This window comes from Mya arenaria, chromosome 10 (assembly GCF_026914265.1).
Source record: "Mya arenaria isolate MELC-2E11 chromosome 10, ASM2691426v1".
NCBI classification, from domain to species: Eukaryota; Metazoa; Mollusca; class Bivalvia; order Myida; family Myidae; genus Mya; species Mya arenaria.
In genome coordinates this window covers 44242148-44268301 of record NC_069131.1, presented here as the reverse complement: position 1 = coordinate 44268301, position 26154 = coordinate 44242148, and the positions used below count along the sequence as shown (strand labels likewise).

The 26154-nt window shown below is 37.0% G+C and overlaps 1 protein-coding gene and 1 pseudogene across 1 annotated transcript; one reads left to right on the top strand and one right to left on the bottom strand.

The window, feature by feature from the left end:
• Window positions 1-1162: 1162 nt before the first annotated feature.
• On the bottom strand, window positions 1163-16975 carry LOC128206912 (NAD(P) transhydrogenase, mitochondrial-like). The gene is made up of 17 exons (XM_052909652.1): window positions 16856-16975; window positions 15413-16057; window positions 13139-13326; window positions 12700-12864; window positions 11831-12035; window positions 10868-10935; window positions 8636-8864; window positions 8226-8336; window positions 7844-7963; window positions 6284-6460; window positions 5939-6046; window positions 4877-5122; window positions 4376-4564; window positions 3716-3867; window positions 3051-3321; window positions 2342-2553; window positions 1163-2056 (listed from the first exon to the last, which is right to left on the bottom strand). The coding sequence occupies exons 2-17, from the start codon at window positions 16029-16031 to the stop codon at window positions 1907-1909; spliced, it is 3210 nt and encodes a 1069-aa protein (XP_052765612.1). The 5' UTR covers window positions 16032-16057; window positions 16856-16975; the 3' UTR covers window positions 1163-1906.
• Window positions 16976-17209: 234 nt separating this feature from the next.
• Window positions 17210-26154, top strand: part of LOC128206913 (isocitrate dehydrogenase [NADP], mitochondrial-like) — a 30160-nt pseudogene continuing 21215 nt past the window's right edge.

Sequence of the window (26154 nt, the reverse complement as noted above, 5' to 3'; positions counted from 1 at the left end):
CACAAGGTTTTTCTACTAATTGACCTAGTGACCTAGTTATTGACCGCGGATGACCCAATATCGAACTTGACCTAGATTTTATAGAGATGATCATTCTGACCAAGTTGCATTGAGATTAGGCTAAAATTGTGACCTCTAATGTGTTCACAAGGTATTTCTAGTAATTGACCTACTGACCTAGTTTTTGACCCCAGATGACCCAATATCGAACTTGACCTAGATTTCATAGAGATGATCAGTCTGACCAAGTTTCATAAAGATTAGGTCGAAATTGTGACCTCTGTTGTGTTCACAAGGTTTTTCTAATAATTGACCTAGTGACCTAGTTATTGACTGCGGATGACCCAATATCGAACTTGACCTAGATTTTATAGAGATGATTATTCTGACCAACTTGCATTGAGATTAGGCTAAAATTGTGACCTCTGTTGTGTTCACAAGGTTTTTGTACTAATTGACCTAGTGACCTAGTTGTTGACTGCGGATGACCCAATATCGAACTTGACCTAGATTTTATAGAGATGATCATTCTGACCAAGTTGCATTGAGATTAGGCTAAAATTGTGACCTCTATTGTGTTCACAAGGTTTTTCTACTAATTGACCTAGTGACCTAATTATTGACCGCGGATGACCCAATATCGAACTTGACCTAGATTTTATAGAGATGACCATTCTGACCAAGTTGCATTGAGATTAGGCTAAAATTGTGACCTCTATTGTGTTCACAAGGTTTTTCTACTAATTGACCTAGTTTTTGACCCCAGATGACCCAATATCGAACTTGACCTAGATTTCATAGAGATGATCAGTCTGACCAAGTTTCATAAAGATTAGGTCAAAATTGTGACCTCTATTGTGTTCACAAGCAATTGTGAACGGACGGACGGACGGACGGACGACGGACGAAGAGTGATCACAAAAGCTCACCTTGTCACTACGTGACAGGTGAGCTAAAAAGTAGTTTTCAGTTTAAAAAAGATTTTCAAAATATTCGTGGGCTTGGCCAGCTTCGACTACAGGTACAGTATTTTTTTGGTAAAGGGTCATCACACGAGACTACGAAGTACAAATCAAATCTCAAAGGTATGGGAAGTGCGGTTCAGAGTAGATATCCCAGGAGTTGTGACTACATAAATTTAATGAAAAATGCAACAAAACAGTTTTATTCTATAACTTTTTTATTCAATTCGGCAGCACATCAAAACTGTGAAAACCAAAGACAAATTCTCAAGTTTCACTACAGTGTACACAGATTTTATGCAAAATGCTTTTTTATTAGTAACTGTTAATGTCATCAATAACTGGAATTGCCTAGAATGCCTAGAAAGATCCTAGCACATAAATACACACTTGTTGTGAGCACATGATTACAGTTTATCACAATAGTTAAGCATTGTTAACAAAGCTAGTAAAAATTTAACTGTCATTGTATTTACAATATAGGGATCTACCCTATTACATGTTATTCATGTTTTCCAGATAAACAACCAAACTCCTCAAGATTATATATCAGTATGAGCTACAACATGTTTCTCACTTTGTAAATGCTTAGCAAATAAGGCAAACATCAACTTCATCAAATCTATTTAATCTTTTTCCACAAGTTAAAAAAAATAAATATTCTGCAAGCTTATGAAAATAGACACACAAATTGTTCACAAAAAATCATGATTAAGATAAACAGTACAAATTGTAAGCTAAGACACCAAAAGAGTGTTTAATAAATGACTTAAATAGAAATTTAAATACACATATTTACTACTATAAATAGATGACTGATGTTAATACTTGAAAAATATAAAGTCAAATAAAATCATCTTCCCTATTCATCCATAGCTGTCAATTGCCATAAGTCAGTTCAGAAACTAGCTTGTAAGCGAATTTTGTCCTAATTACTCTAGTTGTTAATCTCCATAGTAAGTCCGGACGTTGGTCAAAAGGGCGTCGCACGTCTTCTTTGCGTCACCTAGCAACATGTTTGTGTTGTCCTTGAAGAAGATTGGGTTGTCAACAGCAGCGTAGCCTACACCAAGTGATCTTTTCATGACTACAACCTGTAAAACATTTAATATGTGCAATCATTTTTTGGGAACATTTTGTTACCGGATTTGACTAGTATCGTACTTGGAGCACTTGTCTTTTATGCGATTGTGAACAAAATACCAGATATTCTTTTGAATTATCACTTAGAAATGTTAGAAACTTAAAGGGCCAACTTCAAGAAAAAAAAATACAATGATGAAAACAACATAAAATAAGGTGTATTTTTATTCATTAAACTAATATAAAGGCCTTTCAATAGTACATAGTTGCCCGCTTTGAGTTCAGTTAATAGTTACCTGTTTGGAGTTCCAGACACGGAGGACGGGCATGCCGGCGATGATTGAGTTGGGGTCTTCCTCGGCAGCTGAGTTTACAGTGTCATTAGCGCCGATAACCAGGACAAGGTCGGTCTCGGGGAAATCATCATTCAGTTCGTCCATTTCTAGTACAACATCATAGGGTACTCCAGCCTCAGCCAGTAGCACGTTCAGTTGACCAGGCATACGCCCTGCGAGGAGGAAACATGTGAATTATTTAATTGTTATGAAGTAATTATAAAACATGTATGTATATTACTATGTCAAAATCAATGAAGTCTAGAAAAAATGTAGAACTCACTCGGTGTCTAACAAATATGGTGCCAAGAATATTTCTCCAACACTTTGTTAAAAATAATAATGTATTTTTCAATGTATAAAAAAATGCACACATTTATTTGAAATAATATCATATGTGATGCAAGCATGCAAAAAAGTTGTAACATGAGGAATCACCGCTTATCAACACGCTGATTTTTTAAGCGAAACATTGATTTTATTTTTACTGTATCTTTGTTAATTGACATAAAAAATAAACCAATGTGGTTAAACAACATTACTGAACATCTTGATATCATTTTTGGATGAATGTCCTTTATTTTAATAGCCTGCAGGCCATACAGTAGCTTTTCTCATCTGCTACACTTAAGCACTTAAGCATTAGAAATTTGAGACAACAGATATTCACCAGCAACAGGGTGGATGCCAAATCGGACATTCTTCCCCTTCTTTCTCAGGTAATCCACCATCTCTGCAATTGGGTACTGAGCTTTCGCCACACACAGACCATAGCCTGGTACGATGATGATGTTTTTTGCGTTGGCAATGTAATCGGTGCAGCCAGCAACGTCAGTTTCTGTGTGGGTGCCTGTAATTTCCATTGGCTTGCCACCAGCGTGAGACTTTGTGCCGATGTTTGTACCTCCAAGAATGACATTGGCAAGGGACCTGTTCATTGCCTATGGAAAACAAATAACCAACTATGAGAAATTGCGATGTAATTTTGACATTTCCATGGAAATAAACACCTAAAACAGGCACTCTACAGGAAACAATAAATTGTTCAACTTGTTACACAAATAAGGTGGGACACATAATAAACGCTGAAAGGATATCATAATCTTGTTGATTTAGAGGCTTCAAAGAACTGTATTTCTTTTGTTGTCTTAAATCTGATAATTTCATATTTTTGGCATACTGTTTTATAATAACATGTATATAACCAGTATTATCTCATAAGTTAGTAGTTTTTCTGCAAAATCCAGAATTTCATATAAAGCGATTAATTGTGCAAAATTGCAGGGTTCAATCTTTACTTAGATTTCAGGGTCAGTACTTATTTCTGTAATTTACCTTGCACATGATATAGGAGAGGATAGCTCCAGATGAGCCAATCAGAGCTCCTACTACTGTCATGAGATTGTTGTTCAACATAAAGCCCTCGGCACACAGCGCCCAGCCAGAGTAACTGTTCAGTACAGTGATCACGACAGGCATGTCCGCACCTACAATTGTCAAAACAAATAAATATCTAAATAGAGGCTAAGGCAAATTTAACAGTAATTACATTTATTGCTATTAATAATCTAATTTTAGTCATTGTGCATCTTGGACATCACCTTGAAATTGTCGAAGAAGGCGCGATGCCATCAACTGGATTCTTGTATAAGCGGGTCAAGGCTACCAAAATACGCAAAAACATTTTCTATAAACTGCCAAACAAGGTTCGCCCATCTTATCTGTGTTCTCCAACTTATTTGCTAACATTTCTTGTCAAATTTATATTAAGTTTTAACAGGATGATACAATGTGCCCTTTTCTACCTTACTGTCCCTTTCCTGCAGCACCCTTCCCTTTTCAAAAACTGGCTTAAACCTGAATTTAATCTTATTAAATTCTCAACGTTCAGAAAATCATAATTTCATGACTTAGTGCAAAAACCTTTTTTACATAATAAAACAAACCTTTTGGTAACATAAATTAACCATTTTTTCAAAGCATACATAAACCCACCTCCGATGGCCATGGTAAGGGTTACGCCCATCACACTAGACAGTGTTGTGGTAGTTGCGAGCGCTGCGAGCCCAGCAGAGTAGGCACTGTCCATCATAAAGTAGCCATACGCTCCGATGTTGGTGGCCATCATACCCCCATTCATCAAGTGACGACCGGGCAGAATAGTGGGGTTAGATTTCAACACACCTGCAAGAAACAGAAGACTTTTAAAATAGTAAGTACATGGCGTTGCAGAATAAAAAAGAATACTTGGGAGAAGAACTCGAAAATAATCCCAATTTTGAGCTTTTGGGATACATTTTCTTTACATCAATTTATATCAAGAAATCACGAGTTGATAGAATATTCTTGCCATTTTTAATGTCTCGATTGATCCCTGCCATTTCCAAACCACATCCTTTTCATATGAGTGAAACTAATCAATACGTTCCAAAATGGCTATAAAAGTAGGTTCCCAAAATTTTGAATGCACATCAAAATCCATTAAACATTTCCTACCCTGCAGTTTTCCAAAGGCAACTAGTGAGCCAGTGAAAGTGACGCCACCAATGTATGTTCCCAGGTACAGCGCTGTCTTCATGACTCCAGCTGCAGGGTCGGTGGCCATATGGGCGTGCTCAGCCATGAAGTTTGCAATACAGGTGACAACCGCAGCAGCACCAACCAGGCTGTGGAACAGGGCAACCATCTGGGGCAGATCTGTGACCTCCACCTTCTTACCGCCCACAACACCAATTAAAGCACCTGAAATGTAGTTTATACACTTAAGTAGGCATACTTCTCAATTGTGACAATAGTGGATAGCTTACAGCATCACACTCAAGTCTATGTCCTTCGTAGAAACCAATACTGGTGTTCACTTTGAGAGGTCAAGAAAGTTCTCTTGATGGGGATTCAACCTGAGAAGCAGTCATCTATACCACTAAACCACTATCACCTTCGATATCTTTTCAAAGAAAAATAAAAGACAAGAAACGCCGCAATGCGATGAAACCAGGTTTTCAATGATTGACAGAAGAACTTCAGCCTGTGTTGTGAGAATTATAATTAAGATGAATTGTTGTGTGTTGTGTGTATGTATAAGAACATGTCAAATTGGTTAGAGGATATACACAGAAGACAGGAAGCATGCATAAGAGTGGAAATAAATATTAAAGGGAAAGGTAAATCAATAAATAAATATGATTATGTTACTTTGTCATGGCACATATAGATATTGTTATCATCGGTGATTATAGTAAATCATCAAACTCTGGTGCTGGAAAATGAAAATGATTTTAAAGGAACTTCTAATTCTATGTGAAAACCTGGTTAAAAACCACCAGTTACATTACAGTTGTAGGGACCTGGAATTTGTCAGTTGTGACATTAGTTTAAAAGCTTTTATTTTATCAACTATATACACAAAAAATAAAACGCAGAATATCATGAATTTCATATGTAAATACAGCAAATACACTTGATGGTTAATTATACTTAGAAATAGCAAAAGCATCTCCTTATTGTTATATTGGCAAGTGAAAGAAGTCAAAAAACAAAGTTTATCAACAAATGTCATACCTGTGCCCACACAGGCAGCCATCTGGGCGAAGGATTCAGCAGTTGGAGCCAGAATGCCAATGGTGGCTGCCAGGCCTGATGATACTCCTATCATACCCAATGCATTTCCTGAAATAAACATTTATTATTTGACACCAAATATACCAGTTTAAACATTGATAGCACTAAGAACAGGTGAACAAACTGATATTAAAGATTTAAGTGTGAAGAACTTTCAGCATTTTTTTCTAACATAGTAACATAGCAAGTGCCCCAACCCAGCACAGGGGTCTACTAGGTACGTGTTCTGGGTTCTGACCTGATACTGCTAATAATATCCCAGCCCCTGTAAACTATTGTCCATACCTAGTCTACATGTTTTCTGTGATGAGAGACCAGTCAGTGCCCCAACACAGCACAGGGAGGCAGCTAGGTACGTCATCTGGTGAATATCTGGGTACTGTCCTGTTGCTGCTAGTCCTCCGTACCCTGCCAGGAAAGCCCCGGCCGGTATACCATATAAATAGTTGTACTCTGTGTCACCTGAGAGGGAAACAAAGGCTTTACATGAGGCTGATTGTTCAGAACTTTGTTACATTTAACAACAATGGCCTGATTGTTCAGAACATTTTTAACAGTAAACATAATGGGGCGGATTGTTTAGAACATTTTTAACAGTAAACATAATGGGGCTGATTGTTCAGAACATTTTTACCAGTAAACATAATGGGGCTGATTGTTCAGAACTTTTTTAACAGTAAACATAATGGGCCTGATTGTTCAGAACATTTTTAACAGTAAACATAATGGGGCGGATTGTTCAGAACATTTTTAACAGTAAACATAATGGGCCTGATTGTTCAGAACATTTTTAACAGTAAACATAATGGGGCTGATTGTTCAGAACATTTTTAACAGTAAACATAATGGGCCTGATTGTTCAGAACATTTTGAACAGTAAACATAATGGGGCGGATTGTTCAGAACATTTTTAACAGTAAACATAATGGGGCAGATTGTTCAGAACATTTTTAACAGTAAACATAATGGGGCGGATTGTTCAGAACTTTGTTACAGTTAACAACATGGAGCTTATTGTTAAGAATTTTGTTTACATGGGGCTGATTGTTCAGAAATTTGTAACAGATAACCATGTTAACTGCATCTTTCTCAACTTTTCAAGGCAAAGCATTTTTAATGTCCCGATTAAATACAAGAAGCACAGCTAAAACAGTTGATAGTTGTCTCGATATTTGAAGAAGTACTGAACATAAAATATGGGCAGTGGAACTTCCAGAGTAGTAATATTTGAACGTTGTACAACTTGTTTAACTTTAACCAAGTCCTAAACAATTGGTCCATAACCTTTATATTATAAATGTATCTAAAGAAGCAAAATTTCTCAATCATGTTTGTAAGGATTCATAATTCACTTCTCAGAAGCCATATACCGCTAGTGTTTTCACTAGGTGTTGTGAGCTCAGTGATCTTCATATCTATGTTTTACTTTAAGCACTTTTTTTAAAAAGCAAACAAATAGTTTTATGCTAGCTTCGAAAGTCTGACAGATATTGGTGTTAAAAACAAACTATTTCAGCCAAAAATTATATACAGGTATTAGATTGAATTCAAACCCGTGCCTAATATCATAGTTTATCAGCATTTCAATAAAGAAGTCAAACAAGTGCCGGCAATAATTCAAATTCAATTCAGTAGCTGGTAATCCAAACATCAAGCAAATCAGTACTGCAGGATTTTCTTCTATAATTGTCATGCATATAACCTATATAGCTGGTCAAAGATTGTCTTCATGACGGTAAATCTAAGACTAATAATGACGCATATGAAACCAGCAAAGATGCCAACTAATTGAATTAGGTGATATGTAACCCGCAAATCAGTAGAGTAAAACTTATGACTATGTACCTGGCCTCCTAAACATGTCCAACATTCTCTGTGTGACTGTAAAGCCTCCGCCAATGTTGATACTAGAGATGAAACAAGCGAGGGCTGCCAATGACTCCACAGTGTTTGTTGGGTAGTAACCTAAAACAGAATTAACATGTTGCATGTTTCATGGAAGACCACTTTGATCTGTAATAACATCCTAGTCAATAGCATCAGCTCAAACAATCATTGGAACATTGGAAAACCACCAATGTAAGTACCTTTGTCTTTAATCCATTAATATTGCTCAACACTTTGAAAATATAAGAGATGAAAAAGAATAAGAGAATAACAAGTCCAAACACCGACACACTCACACACATGTATACATGTATACTTCACTAGAACACCGCTCATTTACCTTTGGACATGAGCAGCATACCACCTACGGCTGTGATACCGGAGATGGCATTGGTGACAGACATCAGGGGTGAGTGAAGGGCGGGCGTTACATTCCATACAGTGTAGTATCCTGGAGAAGTATAAAGATGTTGAACAAAGCTTGTTTTCAATATCCCTCCTGTGTTATACATATCATAAAAGTTTACATACTAAAACAAGAATTTATCTCTCTCAAGATTAAAAAAAATAAACATAGTAAAGATATGAAATATAATTTCAAATTAACTATTTAGACATTCCTTGGAGTTTATAATTTCCATGAGATAACCACATAGACCTATTGTCTGAATACAACATTTAAGCAACCATTCATCTTTTGAAGTGTCATTTATTTCAGTTTTAAGCATTTTTCACACAATGTTAACTTACCAACAATGCCAGCCAGGCCAAATGTGGTCACCATGGTTGTAAAGGCGGGGTTAGGCGACACTACCCCTAGACCAAGCATTGTTCCCAGCCCTGCGGTATATCGCAGGGAGGTATTGAAGGTTTGGGTTTTCGGGTCTACTGGTACTGGGGGTGTGATTCCAACAGCCTTGGGCTTAGCCTCGACGGCGGCATCTAGCTGCGGGGGTGGGGCAGGAGGCAGGATCTCACCCTTGATAAAGAGATAGAAACTAGAGATTGATTTTTTGAAAAAGCGCTCGTCTCCCCCATTGTGTGGTCGTAGGTGAGAAATAATCAATGATGGACATGAAATTTGTACTTTTGGACTGGAGACGAACAAACATAGGGGTCATCTACTGGTCAGTACCAACCTGCATACAAAGTATGAAGTTCCTGGGTCCAAGCGTTCATTAGTTATTGAGCCGAAAGAAGTGTGACGTACGGACTGGTGACCAACAAATTGTTTTTTACCTGAAGGTCACTTTGGCCTTGACCTACTAACCTCAAAATCAATAGGGGTCATCTAATAATCAAGATCAACTAGCAAACCAAGGATGAAGTTCCTGGACCAAAGTTGTGTTTAATAAATCAGCGGAAACTGTTATTTTACCTCAAGGTCACCTTGACCTGAAAATCAATAGAGGTCATCTACTAGTCATGACCAACTGGCATACCAGGTATGAAGTTCCTGGGTGCAAGCATTCTTTAGTTTTTGAGCGGAAACTGTTTTTTACCTCACAGTATTGCAACCTTGATCTTTGACCTTCTGATCCCAAAATCAATAGGGGTCATCAACTAGTCATGACTAACTGGCATACCAAGTATGAAGTGCCTGGGTGTAAGCATTCTTTAGTTATTGAGCGGAAACCGTTTCTTCACCTCAAGGTCACAGTGACCTTGACCTACTGATCGCAAAATCAATAGGAGTTATCTACTAGTCATGACCAACTAGCATACCAAGTATGAAGTTCCTGGGTGCAAGTGTTCTTTAGTTATTGAGCGGAAACCATTTCTTCACCTCGGTGACCTTGATTGACCTACTGATCTCAAAATCAATAGAAGTCATCTACTAGTCATGACCAACTAGCATACCAAGTATGAAGTTCCTGGACCTAAAGGATCTTTAGTTATTGAGCGGAAACTGTTTCTTCACCTCAAGGTCACGGTGACCTTGATCTTTGACCCCAAAATCAATAGGGGTCATCTTCTAGTCATGACCAACTAGCATACCAAGTATGAAGTTCCTGGGTGCAAGCGTTCTTTAGTTACTGAGCGGGAACCGTTTCTTCACCTCAAGGTCACAGTGACCTTGACCTTTGACCTACTGATCTCAAAATCAATAGGAATCATCTACTAGTCATGACCAACTAGCATACCAAGTATGAAGTTCCTGAGTACAAGCATTCTTTAGTTATTGAGCAGAAACCATTTTTAAGCTAAAGGTCACTGCCAACATATCTTTTTTTACCTGAAGGTTACCTTGACCTTTTGATCTCAAAATCAATAGGGTTTATCTAATAGTCATGAACAACAAGCATTTCAAGTATGAAGTTCCTTGGTCTAAGCGTTCTATAGTTATTGAGCGGAAACGAAGTGTGACGTAGTGACGGACTGACTGACTGACGGACAGGGCAAAAACAATATGTCTCCCCATGAATGGGGGAGACATAATTTCATTGTATGTTTGAATAACTGTCTAGTTTTAACTTAAGGTTGAAAAACTTAGACAGAATGATTTTGCTATGAACTGAATGCTAGAAAAATATTTGGTATTATTTCCCAGTTGTTGTCCATCTTTAAAGTGACTTTTATTCAAAATTATTACATAAACATGTATAACAAACATAAATTTTGAGTGATAAACCTTTAACTACTTTACTAAATTATGCATTGATGGAATATATTAATTACTGATAACAAGATTGTAATGTGTATTTAATAGCTGAAAACCCAAAAATAGTAATGATTGGTGAGTGCTAAAAGATTTACTGTGATCTACTATCGTTTCATAAGGTAGAAATACCGTGTTTTCTGCACCTTTCTTTCAAATTAAACTCGGTATCCATCATAAGGATCATTGTTTTTGACATTTATTCATTCTTTTTGGTATTTTAAAACAATTGAATTAATTGTGGTAAATCTTATTTGGGAGTAAGAGTGCATCTATAATATTGCTTACAATCTGAGATATGTCCTTTAAAAATATGTACTTACATTGTGGGTGACAATACTTCCACGGACAACCTCATCTTCAAGATTTATGTTGAAATGATCCTTCTCACCTACATTGAAAAATGTTCAATTATTTATTTATTTTAACAATTGACTTCTTAACAGTAAATTTATCCAATGTTCATTGAGAATCAGAATACAGAGTGACTGGCACATTCCAAAATCTATGTAGGTTTCTAGTTACAATCAGTTGAAGAAACAAAATGAGATCTGGTTGCCATACTTAGCTTTTTATGTATGTACAAAAGATAAATTTCATGATGAAAACTTCAAATATCTCCATTGTTTATTTTAGACCCGAGGGCTCTAACTAGGCTGAAATTTTTGGGAGAAGTCACTTCTCCCTCAAGACAAATTAGGGAGAAGAGGGGAGACTTTGAGGAGAAGTGATACTTATCCTAACACCTGATACAAATACTCGCTCAAAAAATCACTGATACATAAATTAATGCTTGACAACATTTTACATAATTCCTTTGCTTTTTCTATCGCATTTTAAGGAACTTTTATCATTTGATCAGGGTCTTCAATGTACATTCTGATTGGTTGACATTCAATAGCTCCGCCTACTGGCGATGTTTTGATATTTGGATGATACACAACCCAATTATCGGATTAGGAGATTACTGATTATAAATGGTTAATATCAATGGTTTGACTGCTGGGCAGTGGCTAAATACTAATATGCTAAAAATTGTCAGCAAAGTCCAATGTCACTTTGATGTTACAAATGGGCGAAGTCTGGAAATTTAAGGTGACCACTTCGCCCTAGTCACCCCCTCGCAAGAGCCATGGGCCCCCATCCCCCAGATCCATCCACCAAAATGGCATAGAATTAGAAATAAGTCTACTAGGGGTAAAAAAGAATGGTTGTATCTTATATAATGCCACTCAGAACCTGATCATGTCAACCTGACAATTTGATCTCAAAAGAAGTACACATACCCATAGACAGAAGCAGCTTGGTGATGTTGTTTCCATACAGTGTAGATGACTGCGTGGGAAGACGGGAGGGCAGGTCAGAGTATCCGATGTGGACCACGTCCTTGTAACGATACAGCTCTCCCGGCTTGGTTGTCTCTATATTTCCACCTGCCTCTGCGGCAAGGTCCACCAGCACCGAGCCTGGCTTCATCGTCTCCACCATTTCCTGCAGGAAATAAGTTATGATTTAACCCACAATTACTAAAGAACAATGTCTTATCCTATGCAGATAAAATAATATTTTCCCCTACAATCATAGAATTGTGTGTTCTCAGATCATTGTCCATTTTTTTAATTTAAAGATTATAAGAATCATGCAACTTTGAGAAAAACAAATAGTGTTTGCATTACGCTGAAAACACTCTATATAGATAAATACTGGGTACATACATGTATTCACTTACGTCTTAAGTCCAAGTTTTAGACAAAAAATGTTTTTTTTCATTTTATTGTGCCCTTTTTATAAGAGTAATAATGGTACAACTGGCAATAAATGTTGCAAATAAAATGTTGAACATTTTTTTTCACATTTTCTGTCAAAAAATAGCTACATTAAAGATTATTTAACTTTTCTGCGTCTCAAATGTTAGTACATACAGACCCAGGTCCTGAGACAAAGATTAAGGAGCAAAAACTTCAGTCTTTCAGAAAAAAAATCTCAAAAGGCTGTCCTCAAAACAATTTGTATTCTTTACATTGGTAAGTAAGGGTCTTTCCAACGAGTTGTAAATGAACAAAGTTTTTGGTAAGAATTTTCCACTAAAACATAAGAACATTTATGAGGTTTCTCACTGACCAAACAAGCCTATATAAAAAAAACTGCCGCATACCTTAGTGATAAGGATGGGTGCCTTTTTGCCGGGAATGAGTGCGGTAGTGATGATGATGTCCACCTCTTCACACTGTTTGGCGTAGAGAGCCTTCACAGCATCCTGGAACTCTGAAGACATCTCCTTGATGTCCTTAGCATAGCCACCCGCTGCTGCACCAGATTCCTGAAGATTCAATATAGAATCATGCAAAATATCCTTGTACTTTAAAAGAAATAGTTGATTGTCTTTTTATCATAAATTTCAGGGGTTTTTTAAGTTTTTTTTTTTTAATTTCCCAAAAAAGCAGCCCAATTGAAATTTTATGTGTTTTGTGACTTTTTTTATTTTATTTTAGAGACGTTCAACAAATCAAAATAGCAAACAAATATTGTTTATTATTCCAGAATCAACTTTTCCAACAAGCCAGAACAAGCTTTACACAACTACATGTGTTTACCTTGACAGAAACTTCCAAAAACTCTGCGCCAAGAGATTCAGCCTGCTCCTTCACTGCGGGTCTAACATCATACAGGCGTGTTATGGCCCCTAGATTCTTGGCAGCCCCAGCAGCAGCTAGACCGGCTACGCCTCCACCGATGATAAATACCTTTGCAGGCGGGACTTTGCCAGCAGCTGTGATCTGACCTGCAGACAGCAAGACACAATTGTACTTATTTAAGGTCTCTACAGTTTTGGGACATGCTAAAAGTTATTCTTATCGAACATTGAAAAAAAGTTTTGAATTGAATAAACCAATTTCTTGGAATCAATTGTAACAACAGCTGTCAAAGAGACAACTTTTGAAAGCTCGCTCGACTCTTACGCTGCTTTTAAGTTTAAGGATTGCAAAGTTTGTGTGAAACATGCATGGATCACTGTAAAATAAGATTTCATAGAAAACCTTGACAAGAATTTCTATGTAAAAAATAAAGAATAATAAAGGAACTATATTTGCATAAAAGGCAAGATAGAGAAATCCTACCTGATTACATAAAGTTTCCATGCAATACATCAAGAAGTTGGCGAGTTATTGACTTAAATCTTCTTACATGCAAAACCTTTACCAGAATTTCTAAGTAAAATAATAAAGGGCCAAAATTTATATTAGATGCAAGATAGAGTAATCTAACTTGATTAATTAAGAAGGTTAGGTGGTTGTGAGCCCTTATTTAAAGGGGATGATGTATTTGCTGAGATATCAACTTAAATGTTGTTACATGCTGCAAAACCTTCACCAGAATTTTTAAGTTGAATAAAAAAAGGCCATTTGCATTATATGAAAAATACAGAAATCTTACTTGGTTATTCAAGTAGGTTACATTGTAGATGGTTGAGGACCATTGAACAAAGTATCAATGTAATACATCAGGTAGTGGTGGTGGTGGTGTTAGTGGTTTATACTCAGGGTCCCGGCATGAGCACATGAAGGGTCCCAGAGTGACAGTTCAACCACCGCAGACCTATCCTGGACAGACTATCAGGCGGTTAACCAGTACTAGGTGCCTTCACCTTTGCAAGGAACTGACAACTTCTGTACATGCCAGGGGCAGTGGTACAGTGCGAATGGTCGTAGAAAGGATTTCATAACCAATCACAACAAAAGTGACCTAGTCCGCCCAGGAATCGAACCAGGGTTGTCCGATTCACAATCCAACACCCTACCGATAGAGCTAACCGGGGGCCTTTCAAGTAGTTGCTGAGAAGATTACCTTTGTGTGCTTACAGGCAAAACCTTAACCAGATTTTCTAATTTGCATAGTTAAGGGCAATAATTTGCATTATATGCAAGATAGAGTTATCAAACTTGATGAATCAAGTAGGCTGTATGATTGGGAACACATGTCTTAAGTTTTAATGCAATACAAGTTGCATTTGCAGATATGGACTTAAATGTGGTTACATGCAATAATTTAACTCAAATTTCTATGTCAAATAAGGGCCATAATTTGCATTTTATGGAAAACAGAGTTATATAACTTGGTTATTTAAGTAGGTTGGATGGCATAAAGTCTCAATGCAATAGGAGAAGTTTAGCTTTGTCAGGATATGTGTGCTTACATGCATACCTTAAAGGCGCACTATATAGTTTGATGTATTTTTCTTAATGCAGTGTCATGATGAACTCCTTTACTTTTAATGATAAAACAAAAAGCGCACTATTTCGGTACAGATGAAAAATAAAAGCTATATTTTGGCACATTTATAAGCTATACTGGAGAATTTGTGGCAATATAGCTATTAATCAACAACAACATTTATAAAGGTTAATATTTTTTATCTATATTTAAATCATATCCTTTTTTTGTTTTTATCAATAAAGTAAAAAATGATAATGCATTAAAATATTATTTTTTGCATCAACCTATATCTTGTGCCTTTAAGTTCTATGTTAAATAATAATAAAGGCCCATCAACATATTCAAAATAGTGTTACCCAACATCAATGAAATAAGATAGGTGAGAACACATATCTAAAGGTTCAATGCAATACATGATATTCTTGCCGAGATAATGACTTCAAGGTGCTAAGAAGGTATGACCCCGGTGCAAGGGTAAGTAGTATAGCTCTGCTTATTCTTTGAATAGTCAAGCTAAAAATTTAATATTTTTTTATACTTTAAATATGATCCCTACAGTCAATCTGAATCTTTTTAATTTCTGTAAACAAATCGGAACTTTTTTTTACATATATATAGCTTTCAAGAATATATGCAATTTCACAATTTTGTACCTCCAAGGAATCTTCCATAATTGTTGGCTGCCTCAATCACCGCCTTGTAACCGGAGATGTTGGCCATAGAGGACAAGGCATCAAATACTTGGGCTCTAGAGATACGTGGCACTTTGTCCATTGCAAATGATGTCAGCTTTTGATCAGCAAGCTTTTTAACTAAATCTGGGTTCTGCTGAGGGTACAGAAAACTGATCAGTGTTCCATTTTGCCTAAACTGGGGAATTTCTGCCTCTAGCGGTGGCCTAACCTTGAGAATAATGTCAGAGTGAAATGTATCTTTCATTGAAGTGATTTTCGCTCCAGCGTCCTCAAAGTTCTTGTTGGTAAACTTGGACTCAACACCAGCTCCATCCTCAATATTCACGTTCCATCCTTTCTTCACCAGTGTCTGTACTGCAGCAGGCGAAATGGCAACCCTGCGCTCATTGGGAAAGGTTTCTTTTGGCACACCAACTGTCAGTTTGTTGTAGGGAGTTCCAGAGACAACTTTCTCTTCAGCTTTGGCACAGAAGTTCCTTGCAGGTTGTTTGAAGCCCCGGCTGCATCTTACAGACAATTTCTGCACATGACAGCCAAGGTCGACCAAGATGGCCACAGATTGGATTCTGGGGAGCATGGCTGACAATTTGCCACTTTATTCACCTTAAGTTAAAAAAAAGATTTTCAACATTTTATACACCAAATTAATAAGTTAAGTTTATACATGGCAGTGCTAATCTGCTTTTCTAAGCTGATGAAAGGCAATCAGGCAAAGTTATCTTTCTTTTGTTTTCACTCATCTAAATATCAATTGAAGGCTAAGCATGTTCAACTGCGTGCTAGATTTTAGACCTTTTTAATCAGCTGATAAACAGTGGAAAGTAGACCTATTTGTTATCATCCTTCCTTGAGATTTGTAGATCACCCTATTATTTTCTCAACAACCTTTACAGTAGGAGAAAGCAAGGCATACTGCAAAATTAAAATAGATCTACAAACATCTCAATGGAGATCGATTAGAAGCATATTCAATATGTTATTGCGTGAAATGTGGAGTTGGATGTTGTTAAGGAATTGGTGCATTAATGTGAACAATGAAAAAGAAGAAAGTGAAAACAAGTGTCTTATACAGTATAGCAGTGTTGTTTCTGAAATTTGGCTGATAAGCATAAACGTGAAAAAGGCTAATTGGAGACGACTGCAGACACAAGAACATACTTATTCTTAAAATGACATTTAAAGATAACAAAATTGTAATTGCAATTAATATACTAGCATGGAAAACATAACTGTCAAAATAATTGTCTTTAATTAGCCGGTGAAGGTCAGTATGGCTGCGACAAAGAATGGCAATCACAGTGCAAGCGCGAAAACTTCAATAAAATGCACCAAAATCGCAAGCGTGGTTGATCGATTGATAAATTCTGCATCTAACTACACACATGTCACACATGTACGTACCGTAATAAAGCCGCATGCGGCAAAAAAACTTCGGGTTCCCCTGATTTCCTTGAAGGTCTTGCCACGGAAACGATGGCCTTCGCGCGAGAAGAGACTTCGAGTGACCAATCAGGGATCGTCTTTCCTTGATGTCATTTCCATGTTGGATTGGACCATTTTTTCGTAGGGAGATAAAATAACTGAACACTGTGGAAACTTGCATCATTTTTCATGACCCTTAATTTATTTTCACAGAAATACTAAACAAAAATGATAAATAGGAATGCTGTTTACAAATATAACACTTTAGGCACTAAATTTAAAAAATAGAGCCGCACCGGAAGTGCCATTAAAATGCTGTGGCAACGACTATTGGACTGAGTCCTTCCAGTTTCCTGTGCCGGTATTCTACACACAAGGGCGAAAAGATGGCAAGTTCGGTGGCGAAAATTGTGAAAGCAGTCAGCAGAAAAAACTGTCAGCTGCAGAATTTTGTTGCACCGGCAAGTCTGGGTGTCCAGCAAAAAAGACAATGTAAGTTGTGTTTGCAGTTCTGTAAAATTAATGTCAAAAGTTTGAAGTCACCTTCACCGGGCACCTGCTGAACTTGAATCATAATTTCCAATTTCTTATTTTCTTTCATATAGCATTTAAAAACCAAATTGAATTCATTTTTGCGTGTATAACTCTATTAGTTCATACATAATAATATTGTTATGCACCCAATACTCAGCACAGGCATCTGAATCATTGTTTGTCACTAAAATGTTGTTTAAAACCATTTTGGGTACATACAATGAGATAAACAACACATCTGAAGAGATTTAGTGTCTTTGATATACAAAACAAGAAACAAGGTATGTAACTCAAACTTACCCGATTTCACGGTGGAGTCCAGTTTTATGCTAATTTCTCAACCAACATATAAACAATCCATTTTTAAATAAGTGACATGGAAAGAAGAGTCAATTACCTTTAAAATGGTGTGCGATATGTTGGTATAACTATAGTGTCTTTAGACAAACAAGCATAATACAATGTCCAATTCTCGTGTTTTTCTTTAGTCGGAGAGTACAGCAAATTCAAATCTTCAATTTTACCCCGTGTAAACAGTACTAAACACAGACCTATTGAAGTTATTTTATGCTTCAGTGTACAGAAAAATCAACTCATTGCTTGAACATCTGTCCGTACCACCCTTTTATGATATTATGAACAACTGTTCTTTTTAGCTGAACGGATTCGTCAATTTCCCTCTCTGTCCTCCGCCAGTCTTCTTGTAACATGTCCTGCACTGAATTTACGTCAATTTCACTCACGACTGACGGTCTGCCGCTCCGCTTCTAATCGCACACATTTCCATGCTCGTCACTGAAACGTCCATACCAGCGAAATACCAAAGCCCTTGAACATGCTGGCTTTGATTTATCCTGTGTTAGAAACGTATAGGTATTTGTAGGAGTTATTCCGCTGCGAACACAGTGTTTGATCATAGCGCGCTGCTCCGTGCGTGACGTTAACGTTGGGTATTTTCCAACATCTTCGAAATACCTCTCTACTTCCGCTGATCGTTACAACCATGTCTACTGTTAGATTGCGTCAATAATTTGCTTAGTGATGCAGCTGACGTCATTCTGTCGTCATATGTTTTGAGGTGACGTTTTGGCGTCTATTATTCAGACGGAGTAGTATATATGAATTGTGAACAATTTTCAGAAAACGTCAATTTCAAAGTGCTCCGTGAAGCGCTAGATGGGTTGTCTTGACAACCATTTCCTTCCTTAATTTGAGATTATTTATTTTTATTTTTCAAAAGGAAACTCGTGAATAGTCTATATACACAGCTGTTTATTGTTTGTTGATTTATATTAAAAACATTTTGAAATGTAGACACAGCCTCAAAACTTTCCGGACAACCCTCGTATTAGCATCTCGAGCAGATAGAAATTGACGCCATAGTGGGAAATTGTTTTTTTTATGAGTTTAAATGAATTGCCTCTCGTAAATTGTCCCTTACCGCTATAAGCAGTGTTGACCCTTATCATACCGATCGCGACCATAGTAATTTTAAAGTTAACCAGCTTGGACGAACTAACTCGGCGTCTGATCTGGATCCAAGCTGTTTTACACTCAGTCAACTGTTTTACCAGTTTTCAGATGGACCAAACAAGTTTAAATGACCAAACACATGATAATTCAGCGGACTATTTCTTTGAAGGCAGGATGAGGGTTAAACCATTACAGTTTGGAAGCTATGGAAACCGGAATGGGATCTGAATCGAGCACAAAAAAACGACATTACCGTGTTCAGGCTTTAAATCTAACGGCATATCTCTTCGAGCACATGAGCACATCCTTTGAAAATAGCAGTCGAATCAGTTCCAATTCCCAACTGTTTTCCATAGTCTACATCGAAAAGTGTCGCCTGCTCAAAATACATGTTTCCTTTTTTAGCTCACCTGTCACATGGTGACAAGGTGAGCTTTTGTGATCACAATTTGTCCGGCGTCCGTCCGGCGTCCGTCCGTAAACTTTTACTTTAAACGACATCTCCTCATAAACCGCTTAGCCAATTTAACCCAAACTTCACAGGAATGTTCCTTGGGTGGTCCCCTTTGAAAATTGTTCAAAGAATTGAATTCCATGCAGAACTCTGATTGCCATGGCAATGGAAAGGAAAAACTTTAAAAATCTTCTTCTCCCAAACCACAAGGCTTAGGCCGTTGATATATGGTAGGTAGGATCACCAAATGGTCCTCTACCAAGATTGTTCAAATTATGGCCCTTGGGACAAAATTGGCCCCGCCCCGGGGGGTCATGGGTTTTCTCTATATGTTTATAGTGAAAACTTAAAAAATCTTCTCCTCTGAACTTACTTGGCCTAGAGCTGAGATATTTGTCATGATTCATCGTCTAGTGGACCTATACAAAGTTTGTTCAAATTATGGCCCTGGGGTCAAAATGGGCCCCGCCCCGGGGGGTCATGGGTATGCTCTAAATGTTTATAGTTAAAACTTCAAAAATCTTCTCTTCTGAACTTACTTGGACTAGAGCTTAGATATTTGGCATGATTCATCGTCTAGTGGACCTTTACAAAGATTGTTCAAATTATGGCCTTGGGGTCAAAATTGGCCCCGCCCCGTGGGGGTCATGGGTTTTTTCTATATGTTTGTAGTGAAAACTTAAAAAATCTTCTCCTTTGAACTTACTTGGACTAGAGCTTAGATATTTGGCATGATTCATCGTCTAGTGGACCTCTACAAAGATTGGGTAAATTATGGCCCTGTGGTCAAAATTGGCCACACCCTGGGGCTGATGGGTTTTCTCTATATGTGTTATAGTGAAAACTTAAAAAATCTTCTCCAAACTCACAAAGACAAGCAACGTCTTAATTTAAACTGGATAACATATTTAGTACACATACCAATTTTCAATATGGGCCACATACAACAATTAATAACAAATATACATATGGCAGATTTCACGTTTTGGTGACCAAAAAGTTACCGGCGAATATTGATTTTTAAAATTTATTGCAGATTTGTGATTTCAACATAATCTTTTACAGCAATTTCTTATCTATCATATTTTAGAATATTTGCAATGATTTATTCATGCATTTTTATAAAAAAAAGAATTTTGTATCACCATACCATTTGTGCTAGTGTTACAATATTGCCGGTAAAAACTTTTTTTTTTTTTTAATATTTTGATCCAAAGAAGTATTTTGTCTTGCACTAAATGGTTCATTTATCTATAAAACAGATTGTACAGACAAAAAATAAAGATTGTTTCGTTTTTCTCAAATAAATTTATTGAAACAAACCCTAATTGGACAACAAGACAGAAAATGTTTTCTGCAAACATAGGTTTTCTTTTTATATCAGATCAGATAAGCTATAAACATAAATGTTTTGTTGTGGTAATATAAATGTCTCTAGTATGGTGCAATTATCATTACCTTTGATATTAAACATATATATTATAAATTGCTAATTGCGAGTATGTGCTAGTGTTACCACAAAACAGAATGAGTAACATTAGCAGTATGTCACATTAGCAGTTGGACAGAATGTTTCACAACAAATTAAATACAGACCTACCACAGACTGTTTGAGCTTGATACAGTATAAAACAAACTATATAAATGATTGATAAACACGGTCAATTGATAATCACAAAAATTCTTAATTCTGTCCAATAAATTACGATATCAAACACAAAAGCGGTATGAATTCAATATAAACTACGTACCTAATGAATGAATACTTACAAACGATAGTTTACAGACGACATTGTTATGTTCGAATAATTAACTCTGGGAAAGTCATCAAATTTCAACGATTTTCTTGCTTTATTAAGCGCTTGTCTTTATGCTAGCGTGACATAATGTTAACGTTACATCGAAGGACAGAATAAGCCAAACTTGGATTAAGTTTTTATCAACGGTATTCACCACTATTTTTATCATTTCAATGTCAACTGTGAACCAGTCCAATATAAAAGTAATCGCTACCCGGATGTTAACCCTCAGTCGGTGTAAATTATTCACGAATAGAAAAGGTGCTATCGTCATGCTAAAATGGGACAGAATCGATTTTGAGTAACATTAACACATTTTTAGACCTAAAAAACTTTATGATCGGGAATGACCAATTTCTTGTTACATGCAATACTGTTTTTATCCGACACGTAGTCTTTGTTTTCAGTGATTTAATAAAGGTGTGTTTAGGCTTAAAACAGTTAGCAGTGGATCATGTCTGCTAATGTTACACAACAATTCGAGGACAGATTACCGTAACGTTATCACCATGCGCAATTACCGAAAATTTAAGTATATTACGAACGAAATGCAATCATTTTAGATATATTATTGTTTTAATTAACATTTCTTGCAAACATTATTCAACAGACAAGAATAAAATACTTACCAGATGTTACTGAAAAGCATCCTCAAAAAAGTGGTATATTGGTACCGGGAAGATTTTCTGTCTTTTTTGTCCTAAATATCGGCATATTTTTACATTTTTTTACCTTATTTAACACAATATTTTCATTATTTTAATACAAATCACTTCTATTAGGTGTTCTTATTGGGTTGGGAAAGGCAATTGCTGTATACATGACGTTGACATGCAATAACAATAAATGAAAGCAAATGGGCCAAATAATTGCCTTTTTTGTGAAATCTGCCATATATAGATACACACGTAAAATCAAGTAGTGACAACAGCTTAAATATTTGGCATGATATATCATCTAGCTGACTTGTACCAATATTGTTCAATCTTTGGCCCTGGGGTCAAAAAATGGCCCCACCCGGGCGGTCATGGGTTTCCTTATATATGCATATGATGAAAACTTATAAAATCTTCTTCTCCGAAACCAAAAGGCGAAGGCCTTAGATATTTGGTATGAAGCATTGTTTATCGGACCACTATTAAGATTGTTCAGACTTTAGCCCTGGGGTCAAAATTGGCCACGCCCCGTGTTCATATGCTTAGGTTTTCAATATTTATGCCCCCTTTTGAAAAAAGTGGGGTATATTGTTTTGCACATGTCGGTCGGTCTGTCTGTCTGTCTGTCTGTCGGTCGGTCGGAATACCAAATGGTTTCCGATCAATAACTTGAGAGCGCTTTGACCTAGGGACCTCATACTTGGTAGGTGTATTGGTCATGGCCAGCAGATGAACCCTATTGATTTTGAGGTCAGTGGGTCAAAGGTCAAGGTCAGTGTGACCTTTACATGAAAAACGGTTTCCGATCAATAACTTGAGAACGCTTTGACCCAGGGACCTCATACTTGGTAGGTGTATTGGTCATGGCCAGCAGATGAACCCTATTGATTTTGAGGTCAGTGGGTCAAAGGTCAAGGTCAGTGTGACCTTTACATGAAAAACGGTTTCCGATCAATAACTTGAGAACGCTTTGACCCAGGGACCTCATACTTGGTATGTGTATTGGTCATCACCAGCAGATGAACCCTATTGATTTTGAGGTCAGTGGGTCAAAGGTCAAGGTCAGTGTGACCTTTACATGAAAAACGGTTTCCGATCAATAACTTGAGAACGCTTTGACCCAGGAACCTCATACTTGGTAGGTGTATTGGTCATGACCAGCAGATGAACCCTATTGATTTTGAGGTCAGTGGGTCAAAGGTCAAGGTCAGTGTGACCTTAACATGAAAAACGGTTTCCGATCAATAACTTGAGAACGCTTTGACCCAGGGACCTCATACTAGGTAGGCTTATTGGTCATGACCAGCAGATGAACCCTATTGATTTTGAGGTCAGTGGGTCAAAGGTCAAGGTCAGTGTGACTGTAAGCTGAAAAAAGGTTTTCTGATTGTCCATATTTTATTTAAGTGTCCAAATCCTACTAACAATTCGGCTCCCAAGGGGGCATAAATGTTTCACTAACATCTCTTGTTTTTATATAGTCTTATATAATAAAACTTCTCTTCTCCAAAATATAAGACCTAGAGCTTTCATATTTGGTATATAGTGTTACCTAGTGGACCTACACCAAAGGTATTCAAATTATTGTCCCGGGGTCAAATTGGCCTTGCTCAGGGGTCATTTGTTTTTACATTGTCTTGTCACTTAAACATCTTTTCCTCTGAAAGTAAAGGTCAGAATGACTCCATACTTGATATGTAGCATCCTTACATGGTCCTCTCTCAACTTTGTTCAAATGGTTTTGTTTGGCCCCTTTTAGGGGTCACCATAGCAAAAAATAGAAAAACCTTTAAACAACTTGATCTTATTAACTGCTTGATGGATCTTCAAGTCTGAAGCATCCTAGCATGGGCCTCTGTCAGGTATTATCAAATAATTTTGTTTTGCCCCTTTTAAGGGCCACCAGAGCTAAAATTAGTAAAAAAAAACTTAACATTTTCTTCGCATGAACCCCTTGATAGATCTTCAGCAAATTTGGTTTGGAGTGTCCTTGCATGGACCTCTCTTAAATTTGTTCACATAATTTTGTTTGGCCCGGTTGCCATGGCAACCTAAAGGAAAATGTCAATAATTGGTTATAATCATCTTCTTCTCCTAAACCGCTTTGACAATTTTGATGAAACATCATAGGAATGATCCTTGGTTGGTGTTTTTTCAAAATTGTTCAAAGAAATTAACTCCATGTAGAACTCTGGTTGACATGGCAACCTAAAGGAAAAGTGTCAACAATTAGTTACAATCATCTTCTTCTCCTAAACCGCTTGGACAATTTTGATGAAACTTCATAGGAATGATCCTTGGTTGGTGCTTTTTCAAAATTGTTCAAAAAAATTAATTCCATGCAGAACTCTGGTTGCCATGGCAACCTGAAGGAAAATATAGGCTGTCATGTCCGCGCTGTGACTTACTCTTATATGGACAGATTTTAAAATGACTTGCCATATGTTTTTGACATACCAAGACAACGTGTCGTGTGCAAGACCCATGTCCCTACCTCTAAGGTGAAAGATACACTAAGTGTTTATTCACAATGGAATGCTGAATATGAGGACATAAAGAGTGTTGGCTGTCATTTAGTATGATTGTTTGTTTTTTTTATGCTCAGAGGCAATTTAATATAACTTGCAATATGTATTTGACACATAAAGGCAAGATCAACTTTTTATGTACTTGTTCATAGATCAATGTCACATTGGGGGGCATTTGTCACATACTTTAACAGCTCTTGTTCAATATGCTTTGAGAAACAAGCTATATTAATAACAAAGGTTAAACTCTTTTACTCAGGTGAGCGATTTAGGGCCATCATGGCCCTCTTGTTTAAATTTTCATGTAGTTTGAGTGTTAAAAGCCCCCCCCCCCCCCCCCCCGGATCTGCCTATGATACTGTAAGGCTAATCAAAAGTTGAAAAGTTGAAAACAGTCTTAGTACACCGATAGATGATACACACAGGCTATACAGGGACCGTTTTCATTAAAGGATTCTAGTCAGAAATTATCTTAAATACGTATGATTTATCGTCACAAACGGCAAGACACTGATTTCTTTCATTTTTTAAACCTAGTGATAATTTTTTGTCCAAGTGATATCTCAACAATGCCTAGACCTATGGTCCTCAAATTGACTTTGACGTTGGGTATGACCAGTGAATGACCGTTAATAATTTTTAGGCCATCGGTCAAAGTGACCGTGAAAGCGAAAAGCTTGTCTGAGTGATAACTCAACCATGCCTGCACCCATGGCCCTCAAACTTGACACGAAGGTTGTGGGTGTGACCAGTAGGTGATCCCAATTGATTTTGAGACAAAGGTCAAAGCAATTATAGTGTAATTTCTGTGTAGATGGAGACCATAAACGCATCAAGGTGGCCAATCCAGTTGTAGAGCTTGATGGAGATGAGATGACCCGCATCATCTGGGAGAAGATCAAGGAAAAGGTATACATGGTCATTATAAACAAGAATTCAACAACAATGGGATCAGGTGGTCTGACAATATTTTAAACACAATTATGTAAAAACTTATCAAGCATAGCATGTAAAAAGCATGGGTGAAAGTTTTTAGTATTGATACTGAATTCAGTTTTTTGGAAAATATTTATCCTATATAATGTATTGTAAAAATGGCATTTCCCTATGTACCTAAACACCAGTAAACACTATTTTCAATATTTTGAAAAATTCAAACTTTCACCCATGAAAAAGTCACAGGAGGCATTGGTGCTATTTATTACAAAATATGTTTATGAAATAGCCTCCAGCAAGATTCACTAACTTTTCCATATTCCATTTTCCATATCATTGTTTACTAAAATAAATGTAGTCATCATGGTTATTGCATAATGCTCATGTGTTTATCAGTTGATCTTTCCGTACCTTGATGTTGACTGCAAGTACTACGATCTGGGTCTTCCATACCGTGATGCCACAGACGACCAAGTGACCATCGACTCTGCCGAAGCCATCAAGAAGTACAATGTGGGCATCAAATGTGCCACCATCACCCCTGATGAGGCCCGTGTTGAAGGTGAGAGAAGTTGGGCTATCATAGGATATTGTGCAGTCATATTTGTTGTTTGTCATACATGTGTCACTTCTTGTTCAATAATACCTAAAACAGTTTCGATCATCATGTCTCCGATTCCATCAATAGGCAAGTATTGGAGTGGTCACTTTAGTGAAAGGGTGAACATTTAAATGAGAACAAGAAATAATCTACTTGCACAATACTTTAAACAGCTGTTTCAAGGACCGATTTTGTCTGAACTATCAAAATACTAGACTAACTGATTTGTTAGTGTCGATGGGATCTTAAATTAAGATGTAATAGCAGTTGAAGGGTACAGATATACTAATCTCATTG

Coding starts and splice junctions, on each gene's coding strand:
- LOC128206912 (XM_052909652.1), bottom strand. CDS start 16,031: ATGCTCCCCAGAATCCAATCTGTGGCCATCTTGGTCGACCTTGGCTGT. Junction 5,123..5,938: donor GGCTGCCTGTGTGGGCACAG/GTATGACATTTG, acceptor ACTACATTTCAG/GTGCTTTAATTGGTGTTGTG. Junction 2,057..2,341: donor GTGTCTGGAACTCCAAACAG/GTAACTATTAAC, acceptor AATGTTTTACAG/GTTGTAGTCATGAAAAGATC.